At 56.3% G+C, this 17388-nt stretch overlaps 1 protein-coding gene across 1 annotated transcript; it reads right to left on the reverse strand.

Annotated features, from left to right (window-relative positions):
* Positions 1-5220: 5220 nt before the first annotated feature.
* On the reverse strand, positions 5221-9549 carry LOC124092029 (regucalcin-like; the record flags this gene model as incomplete). Its single annotated transcript, XM_046443315.1, has 6 exons — positions 9438-9549; positions 8478-8528; positions 7652-7834; positions 6937-7050; positions 6407-6538; positions 5221-5279 (listed from the first exon to the last, which is right to left on the reverse strand). Coding segments are annotated over exons 1-6 (651 nt in total), but the record flags the coding sequence as incomplete, so codon positions are not given.
* Between the last annotated feature and the right edge of the window lie 7839 nt (positions 9550-17388).

Below are 17388 nucleotides of genomic sequence, written 5' to 3' on the forward strand. Positions count from 1 at the left end.
GCATTTAAAATTGATATGACAGCTGCTCCGAGGCCTCTGATTTAATATGATATTCATAATATAGCATCTAAAACTGATATAGGGCTAAGTGTAGTGACACACACCTGTAATCCCAGTGGCTCAGGAGGCTGAGACAGGAGGATCATGAGTTTAAAGCCAGTCTCAGCAAAAGTGAGGTGCTAAGCAACTCAGTGAGACTGTCTCTAACTAAAATATAAAATAGGGCTGGGAATGTAGCTCAGTGGTCAAGTTCTCCTGAGTTCAATCTCTGATACCAAAAAATAAAAATAAAACTGATATAGTATTTGCCCTGTGGCCTTCATAGCTAATATGATATCTATATTGCAGCATGTAAAAGTAACATAATAGCTGCCCTGTTGTGTTTAACACTATTATTATGTCCATCCTATAGTATCAAAAACTGATATGGCTGCTCTATGGCCTTTTGTATTATATGTTAAACACAATATTGCATTGAAAACTGATATAATAGCTGCTCTGTGGCTTTTGGTTCTAATGTGATATCCATATATAGCATCCATATATAGCATCTAAAACTGGCCTAAGAGCTATCCTGCGGCCTTTAATACTAATATAGTATCCATACCATAGCATCTGAAAATAATAAAATAACTACATGATGGTGTTTAATGCTAGTATGATATTCATAGTATAGAATATATCACTAATACAATAACTGCCCAGTAATCTTTAGTACCATTATGATACCCAACTATAGCTTTTAAAACTGATATAATAGCTGCCCAGTCATTTTTTATTTTGGTATTGGCAATCTAAACCAAAGTAATTCTGAGCTACATCCCCAGCCACCACCACCACCCCCATTTAAAAAAAAAAAATTTAGTTGTATATAGACTCAGTGCCTTTATTTGTTTTTATGTGGTGCTAGGATTGAACTCAGTGCTTTACACTTGCAAGGCAAGTCTCTGCCACTGAGCAGCCCCACCCCACCTCCTTTTTAAAAACAAAAATTGGGACAGGTTCTCACTGAGTTTCTTAGGGCCTCCTCAGTTACTGAGGCTGGTCTTGAACTTGTGATCAGTATTATATTTGAAACTAATATAATAGCTACCATCTGGTGGTTATATTAATATATTATTGATACTATATATTCTAAAACTAATAAAATAAAACTAATAAACTATGGATTTTCATACCAATTAATATCCATATTATATAATCTAAAACTAATATAATAGCTTCTATGTGGCCTTTTATATTAATATAATATTCATAATCTATAATATTTATACTATAGTATCTGATAATAATATAATAGCTTTCTTCTAACATTTATAATTTATATGATATAGATTTTAAAATTAATGTAATGGGTGCTCTGTGACTTTTAATTTTAATACAATATCCATACTATGACATCTAAACTAATATAAGAGCTGCCCAGTGCATGGAGATGTGAGGAGAAAGGTGAAACTCCAGGGGCAAAGTCCCCAATAAGAGATGCCAGCAACATGGAACTTATGCCAAAGAAACTGCATGAGTCCAGCAGAGACCAGCCCCGAGAGAGGCCATGAGGCTGCACCCAGCAAGGTCGCTGGAGCTGAACAGCACAGCCCTGTGGATAAAGCAGAGGATGCCATGTGCCCCAGGTGCTGGACACGGAGCTACAAAATCTGCTTGTCCAGATGGACTTTGGTCTCACTTTGTTCCCATCCCTTTATGCTATGCCTCATTTTTAACTTCAAATTGGAGGTATTGACTCTGCACCTTTATATATCAGACACGTGTAACTTGGTTTTGAACTTTACTCCCACAATGAGGAGTTTGCCTTGAGCCTCAGAGGATATTTTTACCTGGACTTTGGGTGACCCTGGGGCTGTTAAGACAGTGCTGACTCTTGAAAGTGGGCTCAGTGCATTTTGAAATGTGAGATGGGCATGAATATATATATATATATATATATATATATATATATATATATATATATATATATAAAATTTCCTGGTCAATTTTCATATTTATTTATTGTCCATATTATAGCATCTAAAACAGATAAATAGATGCTTTGTGGCATTTAATATGAACATTACATCCATACTATTGCACTTTAAACTAATATAATATCTGCTTTATGGCTAATAACTAATATGATATTCCTATAATATTATCTAAAATTAATATATTAACTGCATTGTTGACTTTAATACTAATGTGATATTCATACTCAAGCAACTAAAAGTGGTATAATTTTTACCTTTGGCCTTTAATACTAATATGGTATCTATACTAGAACATCTAAAATTGATCAAATGGCTGTAATACCAGTAACGAGTTCCGCTTCTTAACATGTTGACATATAACATTAGAGAAGCACACCAAAGGAAGCATATAAAACAGGACTTATTTAAAAAGGGGTAACAGACTTCTCCTTGGAGGGAGGAAGGAGCCATAGCTGGTATCCTGGAATCCCAAGAGCCTTTTTTTTTTAATTTGTTTTAATTAGTTACACATGACAATACAATGATCTTGACATATCATACATTTGAATCAGATGGGGTATAATTTCTCATTTTTCTGATTACAGGTTGCAGAATCCCATTGGTCATGCAGTCAAATATATACATACAGCAATAATAATGTCTATTTTATTCTGCTATCCTTCCTTTCCCCCTCCCCCTCCCTTCCCCCCATCACTTCTCTCTACCCAATCTAATGTGACACACTTCTTTTCTTTTTCCTCACCTGTAATGATGAGGATCTCCTTCCATCTTCCATGCAATTCCCCTTCTCCCTCCCTTTCCCTCCCACCTCTCTATCACCAAGAGCCTTTTTATATGTCTTAGGCTTCTTTTGTTCTTTTGCTGTTTTCCCTTTATCTCTTTCCTTCTTGCATACATGACTAGGCCCAGGAGATGCTCAGTGGGATGGCCAAAAGATGAGAAGCAGATAGGGTGGAGGGGCCAAAATGGAGCACTTGGGCAGGAAGGGGGCCTAGGGTGAATTAACTAGCAACTTTTACAACCCCCTCTAAGGAGGGACAATTCCTGGCCAGGTTACCTTAGCAACAGGTTGGAGCAGGGGCAGATTATCTTGATAATGGTGGAGGAAGGGCTCTGAGGGCATTAGCATTGCAATCCCTCTCCAACATCCTGGACTAACTGTAATTGGCCTCTGATCTGACTCATCTGACTCAATCTACCTATCTTTTGACTGCCTGACTAATTTTGTGTTCAGCTGCACTTTGACCTTTGATATGAATATGATAGCCATACTATAGTATTCAAAGCTAATATAATAATTGTACTGTGACATTTATAATTAATATCATTATTATAGATTTAAAACCAATATAATAGGTTTCCTGTGGCACTCCCAGATGGAGGCTTGAGCCCCAGGTCAGCCCTTCCTGGTCACAGCACTGCCTGGCCCTGCCCACAGGACAAGCTGCACTCTGCCACCATGAACACAGGGACCCCAGGACAGAGACTCCTGGCAGCTGGCAAGCAGAGCCCTCTGCACCTGCAGGCCACCTGTGTGGGGACCTCCAGAGAGCTCTGTGCTAAGCCCTCTGGAGTCCGGGACTCAAAGTTCTACATCACTCTTAGCATGTGTATGTGGGAGGGCAGCATGGAGCCCCCTGTGGAGGGACAGTGTGCAGGGGCCTCACAGGATTATACATGGAGTTCCCATTCCACCAGCACCTCCAGCCTAGGTAGGTCCCTGAAGACCCAGAAACAAACACTGGAATGAAAACTTGTGTGTGAATATTCACAGCAGCACCATGCACAAGGGTCAGAAGGGAGAAGTGACCCAAGTGTCCACTGAGGAGGAATGGGGGAACAGGACGAGTCCATCCACATGATGGAATATTACTCAGCCCTGAAAAGGACTGCATCTCTGACACGTGCTGCAAGTGGGACAGACCTTGAGACATGGGGCTCGGTGGCAGAAGCCGACACAGAGGGTCACACAGTGTGGACTCCGTGGGCAGGACCTATCCACAGCAGGCCATCGAGACACAGGCAGTGGGCAGGTGCCTTTCAGGGGTAAATGGGCTGTTTGGAAGTAAAGGCACTGGGCGCCCAGTGCTGTGAAGGCACCTGATGTCTGGCTCGATCCCTAGCAAATGGACTTGTGCACGTCCAGCACAGCTACAGCCCATGCTCAGGTTCCTGCTCTCAGTGACCCAGCACCAAGTGGAGGCAGAGAGGCCAACTTCAGAGATACCAGTGTCGACCACATGTTCTGGAGAATGCAAGTGACCCGTGGGGACCTTGGAGAACACACGGGGGCATTACAAGCTGAAGTTGGGTGACACTGGACATAGCATGGGGCAGTCCTGCCACATCCCGGGGCAGCAGCTGCAGAGATGACATTGGGGTGGCCATATTTATTGTCAGCTGTGAACAGCAGTCAGGCGGGGAGCACCCCACCAGAGCTGAGCCTGGCCCGACCCCAGGGACGGAGGCCTGGCTTGAGCTGCATTGGACGTTGGGGTTCCTCAGCCAGTGAAGTGGCAGGACGCAAGGTGCTCCAGTCTGGCTGGGCACAAAATCACGAGCCACCACACAGCTTGTAGATTCAAACAGCAACTCTTTATTCCCAAACTCACACCAGCCGTCTACAATCACGTTCTGGGGAAATCCACGTTCTCTGCCCAAATCCACGTTCTCTGCCCAAATCCCCCTCCACTGGGCTTCTATCTCCAAAATATACTGTCTGAATCCCGTGAGAACTCAAGGGGAACTCAGGCAGCAGGATACGCCCTATTCCCAGCAGGAATAATCTTAAACCTTAAAACTGGAACCTAAACCGGGAACGCCCTAATCCGCCTTGGTCCTTGAGCAAGGTCACCTACATTCAATGTCACTGCAACATGGGGTACGCTGGCAAGGAAATTGTCATACCTACTTGGCTAATGGCTCCCAGCAGCAAGGCCTCTCACCCCCAGGCCCATGACCTGCAGGAGGAGAGGGTGGAGGTGAGTCCCTGGGTGCGGCTGAGTCTCCTGGCAGCCCCAGCCACGGCAGTGCCAGCCACGCCAGCTTCCTAAACTTCCCGTAATGTTCTGTGCACAGCAGGGCACGTGGGGCCTCGGGAGGGCTGTTTTCCAGGTGGACAGAGGTCCCCATGGATGCTGCCAAGTCTGCTCCAGTCTCCGAGGTCAAGATGCGTTACACCTGGCTGAGCAGACATGGCCGGGAGCCAAGCTGACCCTGGCAGGGAGACCCCACTGACCTTGAAGATGTGTCCTGCCTGCAACTCCAGCAACAGCTGCTCTGGACTCAGGCTGTCCACTGCAGAGGTCACACACAAGTCGGGGTAGTCAGCCCCCCCACCCTGGAAGCAGCAGGACATCACCCTGAACACTGGCATCTCCAGGGTGCACAGCCGTGTCCCTGTGAGTAAAGCTCAGGTATGTCCCTGAAGCCCAGCCACCCGCCTGCTGTAGGACCCCAGGTGGCCTGACTGTGCCCACTCCCCAGTGGGGCCCTGGGCCTGCTGGTTCTCCCTGGCACCTGCAGCACTTGATCCCCAACTCTGCCCTGACTCATGGACTGCAGGGGTCAGCAGGGCCTCCTGGAGCCCAGGAGCTGGAGAGGCCAGGCTCCTGGAGGGAGCTGGACACCATTGTAAGAGGTGAGTCCTGTCCACATTTGCACCCCAGAACCTGTGAGGGGGACCTGGTGTGGTAACAGGGTCTCTGCAGAGGTCATTAGTGAAGGGTCCTGAGATGGGCTCCTCCTGGGTCAGGTGGCCCTCATGCAATGGCCGTGTCCTCCCAAGAGACAGAAGAGGGGACACAGACCCTGAAGATGGGTGACACTAGAGCATGGAGCACTCCTGGGGGGGGGGGCACATCCCAGGACAGCAGCTGCAGAGATGACATTGAGGTGGCCACATTTATTGTCAGCTGTGAACAGCAGTCAGGCGGGGAGCGCCCTGCCAGAGCTGAGCCTGGCCCGAACCCAGGGACGGAGGCCTGACTTGAGCTGCATAAGACGGTGGGGTTCCTCAGCCATCAAAGGAGGAGGAGCCCTGTGGAGATGGAGGCAGAGACTGGACTGAGGGGCCACCAGCCAGGACCACCTGGAGCACAGAAGCTGGGAGATGCAGGAGGAGCCTCCCTGGAGCCTGTGCAGGGAGCTAAGCCTGGGACCCTGGTTCAGCCTCCACCCTCCAGGGTGGGACAGGACAAGGTCCTGTGGTTTTCAACCGCTGGTTTGTGGTCATTTTCTACATCAGCCCCAGTGTTCCCTACACTGGCCAAGTGCTGAGGGGCCATCCTGGCACTCCCGCCATCTGCACAGGTCGCCCTGTAGCTGGACAAGCATGTGGTGCTGCCTTCCCACTCCCAGACCCTGAACACCATAGCACAGAGCACCCCATGGCCCCTCCTTGACTGACTGCCCTGTGCACACACCTGTCTCGGGGTCCACGCGGATCACCCTGCCTCCGTCAATGCAGGCCACCCAAAGTGTCCCTGTGGTGTCCATGCACAGCCCATCTGGCATTCCTTGCTCTGGCTCCAGCTGGCACACCAGCCATGGGTTTGCTGTGGCAGGACAGAGGCACATGGCCCCTCACAGCCCAGACCAGGAGGTCATGTTGCATGGCCTCAACCATGGGAGGGAGTTACAGACCTGGTGGTGCATCTGGGACCCCAGGAGGGGACTCGGGAGGATGTTGGGGGACTGGCCACAAAGGCTCCCCCCCGGGGAGGGTGTGGGGGGCTGGCCACTGGAGGCCCCACCCAGAGAGGGCTTGTGGTGCTGGCCACGGAGGCCCCTACTCCAGGGAGGACATGGGGGGCTGGCCACGGAGGACCCCACCTGGGGAGAGTGTGGGTGGCTGGCCATAGATGCTCCTACCTCAGGGAGGGTATGAGCGTGGCTGGCCATGAAGGCTCATACCTGAGGGAGGGCTTGGGGGACTGGCCAGGGAGGCCCCTACCCAGGCCTCCTGTCTGCATGTTGTAGTCATAGGCTCGCACACAGTAGACCAGGCTGTCCACGTGGTAGAGAGTGCAGTGGTCCAGGGACCAGTCCAGCCCATTGGGATGCCCAGCTGGTCCAGTTGTCTGATCACAGAGTGGTCAGCATAGAGTGTATACAGGGAGCCCTGCCCCGGCTCCCACACTCCTGGAGCGGACGCCTCTGGAATGGTGCCTGGAGAGAGTGGAAGGTCAGTGGGCAACGCCCCACCCTGCCTTGTCCACCCCACACAGACCTGCTGTGCAGAGAGCTGTGGTCACCCTCAGTTGGGGGACAGCAGGCAGGGTGGCCCTCAGGCAGCATCTGTGAATGAGCCTCTGTGCTGGGCGAAGGGGGGACCCCAGAGATGTTCCACCTGGGAAGAGGCCTGCTCAGGCAGAGGTGCAGGGCCCTCAGCTGCACGTGAATGGCCTCTGGCCAGCAGCCCTGGCCGCTGCTGTACCCTGGCAGCTTCGCCCCTCCCAGGGTCCTCTCTGGGCAGGGACCCAGGAAGAATTACATGAAAGCCATGGGCTTTGGAGCCGGAGGGAATCTGTGGGCTGCCCAGCACCTGCATAACCTCGGGTGCTGCTTGCCAGCAGCCTGGGGAGAGCTCCTGAGGTCCCCACCCAGCCGGCACACGCCATGACGAGAGGCTCTCCAGGTGGCCTGGGCCAATCCTTTCAGCAGCTCACCTGCCTCAAACCTCCCAGTGGGGTCCACCTTCCCATCCTTGAACCTGTTGTGGGGCTTGTCATGGTCCAGCCAGGCCGCCCACTCCACCTGCCCTGTCTCCCGGTCCAGGAAGCCAAGGCAGGTACCAGAAGCCACCATGTAGATGCCCTCTCTGCACAGAGCCACACAGCCACTAGGGTCTCCTGGGAGGACAGAGGATACAGGACAGCAGGGTGGCCCAGCTGCTGCTTCTCCAGGAGACAGTGCCACCCCACCCATGGGGCTCCCACTGGGAGGCACTGTCAGGGCACAGAGCACGTCTCAGCACAGGACCAGTCCTGCTGGGCCTGTGTGGACCACCTCTCTGCAACCCCCTCCCCACAACGGCCACCACAGGGCCTCCAGATGGGACTGGAGGCTGCCGAGCCTGCCTGCAGGGCCACCAGGACTGCAGGAGCGGAGAGCACTGGCCTCTCCTCACATCAGTGCCAGTGTGAGAGCCGCGGGTGCCCCTGAGCCCTCGGGTAGGACCACTGGGCCTGGGGCCGGCTCCACAGGAGGGTGCCTGAGGCCACACACAGACTTGGGGCCAGCCCTGATCTGCAAGGGGGACAGTGGCACTTGCCCTTGGGGAGGGGGAGGGTGAGTGGAGGATGCTCCCAGAGTGCTGCTTCTGCTCCTCCGAAGGCCCACAGGGGTCATCAGCCACACAGGTGTACAAGCCCCACAGACACACAGGTACCTCCCAGGTGTGTGAGCCCATAGAGGTCATCAGCCACACAGGTGTGTGAGCCTACAGGGGTTGTCAGCCACACAGGTGTGCAAGCCCCACAGACACACAGGTACCTCCCAGGTGTGTGAGCCCATAGGGGTCATCAGCCACACAGGTGTGGGAGCCTACAGGGGTCGTCAGCCACATAGGTGTGCAAGCCCCACAGACACACAGATACCACCCAGGTGTGTGGGTCCACGCACACACATGAGCCTGGAAAACACACAGTCACCCCCACCCTGGCTCCTGAGTCAGGACAGGTGTGTCTGTGGCACAACCCGGGGTCAGAGCCAGGCACAGGCTCCACACAGCAGCCAGGAGGATGTCAGCATTTCCAGGACTTTGTCTGGAGGACAGCAAGCCCATCTTTGGTCCATCCTGTACACCAGGACTTCCCACCCCCACGGTCTGTCCTGTGCCCAGGGTGTGACAGCCCACACTCCAGGGGCTCCAGAGCAGTGGGACAGGTGCTGAGCAAGCAGGTGCCCCAGCTGGGCCCCTGCAACCCTCAGGCCATGAGTGATGCTGGACACCTATGACAAAGGTACCAACGAGCCCTAGGACCTCAGGGGACACGGGCCATGGGCAGGCAGGACAGCTTCATAGCTAAACAAGCCCCAGGACCTCAGGGGAATGGGCCCCTGGGCACATATGATGGTCTCACAGCTCCCTCCCCAGGAACACCTGGAGCTCCAGGGGACCCACACTTCCTCAGGCCCACGTTCTGTAGCCCCCAGACCCACTTCCTCTGGCCCACCATCTGCAGCCCCCAGACCCACTTCCTCTGGCCCTCCATCTGCAGCCCCAGGCCCACTTCCTCTGGCCCACAGTCTGCAGCCCCCAGACCCACTTCTTCAGGTCCACTGTCTGCTGGTCCCAGACCTACTTCCTCAGGCCCACTGTCTGCATCCCTCAGGCCCACTTACTCTGGCCCAACGTCTCCAACTCCCAGACCCACTTACTGTGGCCCACAGTGTGTAGCCCCCAGGCCCACTTCCTCAGGCCTACCATCTGCAGCCCCCAGGTCCACTTACTCAACCCACACTCAACCCAGAGAGTTGGGTTCCACCGGCACACAGTCCTGGCGTTGATGTCCACATACACCAGCTGCCTGGTCTCCTCTTCCCACATGGGACACTCCCCCATCCTGTGCCTCTCCCTGATGACAGCCTCAATCCTGGGGGATGCCATGGCCTGGGAGGAGAACAGGGCTGTGAGTGTGCTGTTCCCTGTCCCATTCTCCTGGTCATCGGGTGAGGGCTGCTGGTCTGTGCAGGCTGGGCGCTTCCTGGTGTGTGACATCCTGTGGTCTCAAAGACAGCCCTCTTCTGCTCATGAAGCCTCACCCAGGAAGACATGGGGATGCAGAGAGGGACCTAGCCGAGCCCGCACTCCTGCTGGCTCCTCTGTGCCACCTGGCACTCTGCATGACCCGAGAGGTCAACAGAACGTGCAGGTGCCCCGTCACTTGAAGAGGCACCCCCTGGCAAGGTTACAGGAATCCTTGTGCCCTTTCCTTTTGGTGGCACAGTGTACCCACCACTCCCCCACCTTCCAGGACCCCCAGCTACAGCCTGGGAAGCAGGGGCTGCTAAGCTGAGCCACTATCAAGGTGGGCCCGGCTCAGAGGCTGGGGTGGGGTGCGATCTGCAGGTGGCTGGCTCCCGAGCACATACCCTGGCCTCTCTGCCCAGGAGACCTCTGCCCCAGAAGGGCTCACTTCACAATGCTCCTGTTAATTGGGTTGCTGTGCGACGCCTGCGCTCAGTGGGACTCAGTTCACAGGGCCCTTCCTGGATGGCACCAGGAGGCCCAGCAGCCCAGGGCTCCCATACTGGGGCGGCTCACATGCTCCTCAGCCCTCATCCTGTCCTGCTCCCTCAGCTCCTTGGAACTCCACTGCACTCAGGCTGAAGGCTCCACCAACTGGGGGCGGCAACAGTCTTCCGCCCTCCCCTCCCTCATCTCTCCCTCTGTGCTTCACCAAACCAACCGAGCCCTAGGCGGTGGCATGTCACTTGCTCTGCCCTGCAGAGCCAAGGTAGCAGTTGCAGGAGTCACCTGTGCACTCTGCATTAGAGTGGGAGAAGCAGCAGCCCTTAGGATCTTGCTTCCATAGAGAGCCCCTGAGGTCCCGGCCAGCACCCCGCCGGGCATCCCTGAGACTTCCCCTTAGGGTGGACCATGTGGCTCCCCAGCCCTCCTGGGTTCTCACCTCGCACAGGCGCTGCCCTGGGCAGCGGGACACTGTGCTCGTCTCCTACTGCAGAAGAGCGCCTGCTTGAAACTGGGAGTCCACAGGGCTCACCCAGGCAGGCTCACAGGGAGCACAGTCTTGGCCCAGCAGGCCTAGAGGGGGCGCTGTGGAGGCACGGGGAACCCTGGGCAGGCACACGGGGCACTGGGCAGAGCTCTACTCACAGGCATCCTGTAAAGAACGGACTGCTGAACTGAGCTTCACTTGCTGACCCGACCCGGCCTCACACACCTGGCCATGGCACCCAAACATTCACAGGCACCAGAGCCCCCTCCCCACGTCTTCCTCCGCCCTCTGAGATGGTCTGGGCGTCACTCCCCCAGCCTCCTGTAGGCTCCTCAAGTGGCCTCTGCCAACGTGCCACTCCAATGAGTATAGTGGTGCCAGGGACCCTGCGCCTCTCCTGCCACCACCGCTTTCTGCCAGCAGGATTGCCAGGGTACTCCCCAAGGAGAGGATTTTCCCGAGAGGTGCTGCTCTCTTGCAGGCCCACACCAAGGGTTCCTCCCACTGCAGACAGGGTAGTGGCCTCCATGCAGTCAAGACCTAGCTCTCCCTGAGACACACCGTGGGGGCACAGAGCCCCACATGCCCTTTGCTCCCACATTCCAGGGGCCCTGGCATCAAACCAGTTGTCATGTCCCCGTGACCCCACAACAGGACGCCAGGCACCCACCCTTCTCCGCTTCCTGGTGGTCCAGCTGTCCTACCTCCAGAATGCTCCTCCTCCACCTGCCAAATGCTAGCCCTTTCCCAGGCCCTGCCTGGATTCCCAGGGCAGCTTCCTTCTGCACCTGGGGCAGATGATCTCATCTGATTCATGACTTACACACTCCGACCTGCGGATGACTCCCCATTTGTAGATGAGCACACACCAGCTCCCAGAATAGATTTCTGCCTAACACCCTGCTTGGAAGTCTATCAGGCATCCCACATGGGCTTGCCCACACACCCCTGTTCCCCACCTGGGATGCGTCCCCATGTCCAACCCCAGTGGGCTGAACAGCACCCCAAGTGCACTGGGACCTCGGGATAGGGCTTCTTTTTCATTTAGGTCCTCTGCAGATGTAATTAGGTAATGATCTCAAGATGACACCAATACTGGGTCAGGGTGGCCCTCATGCAATGGCAGTGTCCTCATTAGAGACAGAGAAGGGGACACAGGCACAGAGGAGTAGCCACGTGGAGAAGGAGGCAGAGACTGCAGTGAGGGGCCACCAGCCCAGGGCCACCTGGAGTCCCAGGAGCTGGAGAGGCAGGAGGATCCTCCCTCCCTGGAGCCTGTGCAGGGATCTCAGCCTGGGGCCCCTGGTCTTGGCCTCTGCCCTCCAGGGCTGGCAGAGGACAAGTTCCTGTGGTTTTCAACTGCTGGTTTGTGGTCATTTCCTACATCAGCCCCAGTGTTCCCCTGCACTGGCCAAGTGCTGAAGGGCCACCTTGGCACTCCCGCCATCTGTAAAGTTCCCCTGTGTAGCTGGACAAGTCATGCCTGGAGCCTACCCTGAAGCCTGAGGAGGGAGCTAAGTCCTGTGACCCCTGGTCTCAGCCTTCTGCCCTCCAAGGCTGGGGGAGAAGATCCCACCAGACTGGGAAAATGGTTTAAGCCCCTGTGACACTTTGTTTCTAAGTACAGGACATTAACAGGGCCATGAAATTGCATCCAAAGTTGGCCCCTCATCTCTGCCTTCCAGATGTCCTGTCCACCAGGCTCCTCCCTCCCTCCACTCTGCTCAACTCTGCAGCTCCCTGGCCCCCAGGGCTCTTTCCTGCCTCCCCTCTGCTCAGCTCTGCAGCTCCCTGGGCCCTGGGGCTCCTTCCCACCTCCCCTCTGCTCAGCTCTGAGGACCCCTGGGTTTGGGAGCCTCTTCAACCAGGTCTCCCTGGCACTACCCTCTCCCCGTCTGCTCCCCCAGAGCAGGAGCCTTGTGCCAAGTCAGTGTGAGCTGTGTCCCTTGCAGTGACTCCTCTGATGTCCTGCTGCCACCCTGCTGGCATAGTGTGGGCTCCCCCACCAGAGCAGGGCTCAGTCACAGGGACAGTGTCCAGTTCTCACCCTCCTGGTGACACTCCTTCCTCCCTGTGGGACAGCTGGAGATAGTTTGCTGGCCTCAGACTACCGGCCCCACATCCCTCTTGGCTCTCCAGAGAAGCTTCTGTGGCCCTGAGGCACCTTGGGAGCTGCAATGGCCGGTGTGCTTGTGGTGAGCCCACCAGGTGGTACTCCTTGTGGGAGACCTACAGGAGTGACTCGCTGGACCCCGACACAGGCCTAGGCCCCGGGGGTCACACACCCTGCCCCCTGGTGGGTCAGCTGGCTCCCTCTGTTCCCCGATCATGAGACCCTTCCCTCCTCTCTTAGGGTCTGTGAGTGGTGGCACTGCTCTATCACAAGAGTGGCCTCCTCTGGGGCTCAGTTGAACACCCCCAGTCCCAACTCTTTCCTGATGGGGGTGGAAAGCACCATGGGTCTGCCAGAGCCTCAGGTCACCTCACCTTAGGCTGCTTCCTGGGAGAGGCACAGGGGCAAGGTGGGGCTCAGGCTGTGGGTCTCCCTGAGAGACTCAGCACTCCTCCATCACCAAATCCCACAGCCCCCGGGTCCTGAGCCTCCCTCCTCCTGTGCCCAGCACTCCATGTCCCTCATGAGCATGCTCTTGGCCTCAGGGTCGCGCAGGAGCACTTTCCTCTCCCACGAGTGACAGGCTGAATTCTTCCTGAGGCTGCAGCCTGAGCCTTCACTTGAGCCTCTCCTGAGTGACTCTGAGTCCTGCAGATGCCCACGGCACAGCCCTGAGTCTGTGTCACAGTCACCTTCTACTAGCACCTGTTCATCAGACAGCCTTGCTCACCTGCCCCTGTGTGTCCAGCCCACCTGCCCCTGTGTGTCCTGCGCAGGCAGGACCAGGACAGCCCTGCTCAGCTGCCCTCAGTGTGGTCAGCATGGGATGAACACAGTCCCTTCCTCAAGGCAGACAGCAGCGCTAATGCTCAGAAGACTGCCTGCGCCTCCTGCTGGCCACCATCAGCCCTACACCCTTATGGCTCAAAGCACCTCCTGCTCAAAGCATATCCCTGGGTTTGGGATCCTGAAGGGCACGCCATCCTCTGCAGGCTCCTGGAAAGCTCCTTCCTGCATCTTCCCATACCTAAGGACCCCAGGCCCCCTATACCCCTCCCTCCCTCTCCTGCTCACAGCCCCCCTGTAACCTTTCCTTCCTCTCCCTGCTCACAGGCCCCTGTACCCCTATCTCCCGCTCAATGCTCATAACTCCTTGTCCCCTTCCTCCCTATCCCTGCTAACAGACCCTGTATCCATGCCTCCCTCTCCCTACTCAAAACCCCTGTACCCCTCCCTCCCTCTCCCTGCTCTCAGGCCTCCTGTACCCCTCTCTCCCTCTCCCTGCTCAGAGGCCCCTGTACCCCTCCTTCCCTCTACCTGATTACAGCCCCATGTACCCCTCCCTCCCTGTCCCTGCTCATAGCTCCCTGTACCCCACCCTCCTCACTGCTCACGCCTCCATTTACCCCTCCCTCCATCTCCCTGCTCACAGGCCCCTGTACCCCTCCCTCCATCTCCCTGCTCAGAGGCCCCTGTACCCCTCCCTCCATCTCCCTGCTCAGAGGCCCCTGTACCCCTCCTTCCCTCTACTTGATTACAGCCCCATGTACCCCTCCCTCCCTGTCCCTGCTCATGGACCCTGTACCCCTCTTTCCTTTTCCTTGCTCACAGGTCCTTGTACCCCTCCCTCCCTCTCCCTGCTCACAGCCCCCTGTACTCCACCCTGCCTCTCCCTGCTCACAGCTCCTGTACCCCTCCATCGCTCTCCCTGATCACAGACCCTTATAACCCTCCTTCCCTCTCCCTGATCACAGACCCCTGTACCCGTCCCTCCCTGTCCCTGCTCACAGCCTCTGTACCCTCCCTCCCTATCCCTGATCACAGCCCCGTGTACCCCTCCCTCCATCTACCTGCTCACCAGGCCCTGTACCCCTCCCAACCTCTCCCTGCTCACACTCCCCTATACCCCACCCTCCCTCTCCCTGCTCACATTCCCCTGAACCACTACCTCCCTCTCACTGCTCATATCTCCCTGTAGCCCTCCCTCTTTTTCCCTACTCACAGGCCCCTGTACCCCTCCCTCCCTGTCCCTACTCACAGCCCCCTGTATTCCACCCTGCCTCTCTCTGCTAACAGCCCCTATACCCCTCCCTCCCTCTCCCTGCTCACAGGCCCTGTAGCCCTCCCTCCATGTCCCTGCTCACACCCCCAGTACCCCTCTCTCCCTATCCTTGGTCACAGCCCCTGTACCCCTTCAACCTTCTCCCTGCTCACACCCACATGTACCCCACCCTCCCTCTCCATGCTCACAGCTTCTGTACCTCTTCCTCCCTCTCCCTGCTCACACCCCCTGTACCCTTATCTTCCTCTCCCTGCTTCAGGCCCCCTCTAACCCTCCCTCCATGTCCCTGCTCACAGCCATTGTACCCCTCTCTCCCTCTCCATGCTCACAACCCCTGAAACCCACCCTCCCTCCCCCTGCTCATAGGCCCCTGTACCCCTCCCTCTCTAACCCTGCTCATACCCCTGTACACCTCCCTCCATCTCCCTACTCATAGCCCCATGTATCCCTCTCTCCCTCTCCCTGATCACAGCCCCCCATACCCCTCCCTTCCTCTCCCTGCTCACACCACCCCCTACTCCTCCCTTCCTCTCTCTGCTCACACCCTCCTATACCCCTCCCTTCCTCTCCCTGGTAACACTCCCCTATACCCCTCCCTCCCTCCCTCCCTCTCCCTGCTCACAGGTCCCCTGTAACCCTACATCCCTGTCCCTGCTCATAGCCCCCTGTACCCCTCCCACCCTCTCCCTGCTCACAGGCCCCTTGTACCCCTTCTTCCCTCTCCCTGCTCACAGGCCTCTGTACCCCTCCCTCCTTCTTCATGCTCCAGGCCCCCTGTACCCCTCCCTCCCTGTCCTGCTCACAGGCCCCCTGTACCCCTCAGTCCCTCTCCCTGCTCACACCCCCTGTACACCTCTCTCCCTGTCCTTGCTCATAGCCCCTGTACCCCTCCCTACCTCTCCCTGCTCATGGCTCCCTGTACCATTCCCTCCCTCCCTCCCCCTGCTCACAGGCCCTGTAGCCCTCCCTCCCTGTCCCTGCTAATAGCCCCTGTACTCCTCCCTCCCTCTCCCTGCTCACAGGCCAATGTACCCCTCCTTCCCTCTCCCTGCTAACAGGCTCCTGTATCCCTCCCACCCATTCCCTGCTCACAGCCCCCCTGTACCCCTCCCTCCCTCTACCTGCTCACAGCCCCTGTACCCCTCCCTCCCTCTCCCTGCTCACAGCCCCCTTTACCACTCCCTCCCTCTCCTTTTTCACACTTCCCTATACCCCTCCCTCCCTCTCCCTGCTCACACTCCCCCTGTACCCTTCCCTCCCTCTCCCTCCTCACTGCCCCCTGTACCCCTCCCTCCCTCTCCCAGCTCACAGGACCCTGTACCCCTCCCTCCCTCTCCCTGATCACAGGCCCCTGTACCCCTCACTCCCTCTCCCTGCTTACACTCCCCTGTAGCCCTCCTTCCTGCTCCCTGCTCACAGGCCCCTTGTACCCCTTCCTCCCTCTCCCTGCTCATATCCCCCTGTACCCCTCCCTCCCTCTCCCTGCTCAGACTCTCCTGTAGCCCTCAGTCCATCTCCCTGCTCACACTCCCCTGAAACCCTCCCTCCCTCTCCCTGCTCACAGGCCCCTGACCCCTCTCCCTGTTCACAGGCCCTGAACACCTCCATTCCTCTCCCTGCTAACACTCCCCTGTACCCCTCCCTCCCTGTCCCTGCTCACAGTCCCTTTACCCTTCCCTTCCACTCCCTGCTCACAGCCCCTGTACACCTCCCTCCCTGTCCCTGCTCACAGGCCCCTATACCCCTCCCCCTTTCTCCCTGCTCACAGCCCTGTACCCTACCTCCTTCTCCCTGCTCACAGCCTCTGTACCCCTCCTTCCCTCTCTCTGCTCACAGGCCCCCTGTACCCCTCCCTCCCTCCCCCTGCTCACAGCCCCTGTACCCCTCACTCCCTCTCCCTGCTCACAGGCCCCCTGTACCCCTCACTCCCTGTCTCTGCTCAGGCCTGCTACTCTACAAAGCATCCCCACCTGCCACAGAGCTGAACTCTGGCCCACCTGAGTCAGTCTGGCCAAGGGGCCTGGGGTAAGCAGCACAAGAGCATTAGGAAGAGGGCAACCCCCAGTGTGGGCACTGGGTATTCAGGGCCTTTTGATCTAGTGAGTGACCCAGGCATCAGCCCTGACTTCACATCAAAACTGAGATTCAGAAGCAGTGAGGCCCCCTCGGCAGTGAGGGGAGGGTCCTCATGGGCCCTCTGCACAGTGGGGCTTGTGCAGCACCCCGAGGTGGGATGCCCACATGTGGCAACGGGCAGGACCCCAAAGACACCAGCTCTTCCATGGTCTTTTGTCCAGACTGTGTCACACAGCTCCTGGTGACTGCTGCAGCAGGGTCCATCTGCCTTCATGAGACCCACACAGCAGAGGGCCTGCTGGAGCCAGTGACCACCAACCTGGGGCCTTAAAAGGAAATGCATCTTCCATGTGGCTCCTCCTCTGAGGCTGTCCCCTCTTCTGTTTTAAGGACATGGCCATTGCATGAGGGCCCTCTGACCCAGGAGGAGCCCATCTCAGGACCCTTCACTAACGACCTCTGCAGAGACCC

This window comes from Marmota monax, unplaced genomic scaffold (assembly GCF_021218885.2).
Source record: "Marmota monax isolate L192 unplaced genomic scaffold, Marmota_monax_Labrador192_F-V1.1 WCK01_AAM20220418_F8-fsc01477, whole genome shotgun sequence".
NCBI classification, from domain to species: domain Eukaryota; kingdom Metazoa; phylum Chordata; class Mammalia; order Rodentia; family Sciuridae; genus Marmota; species Marmota monax.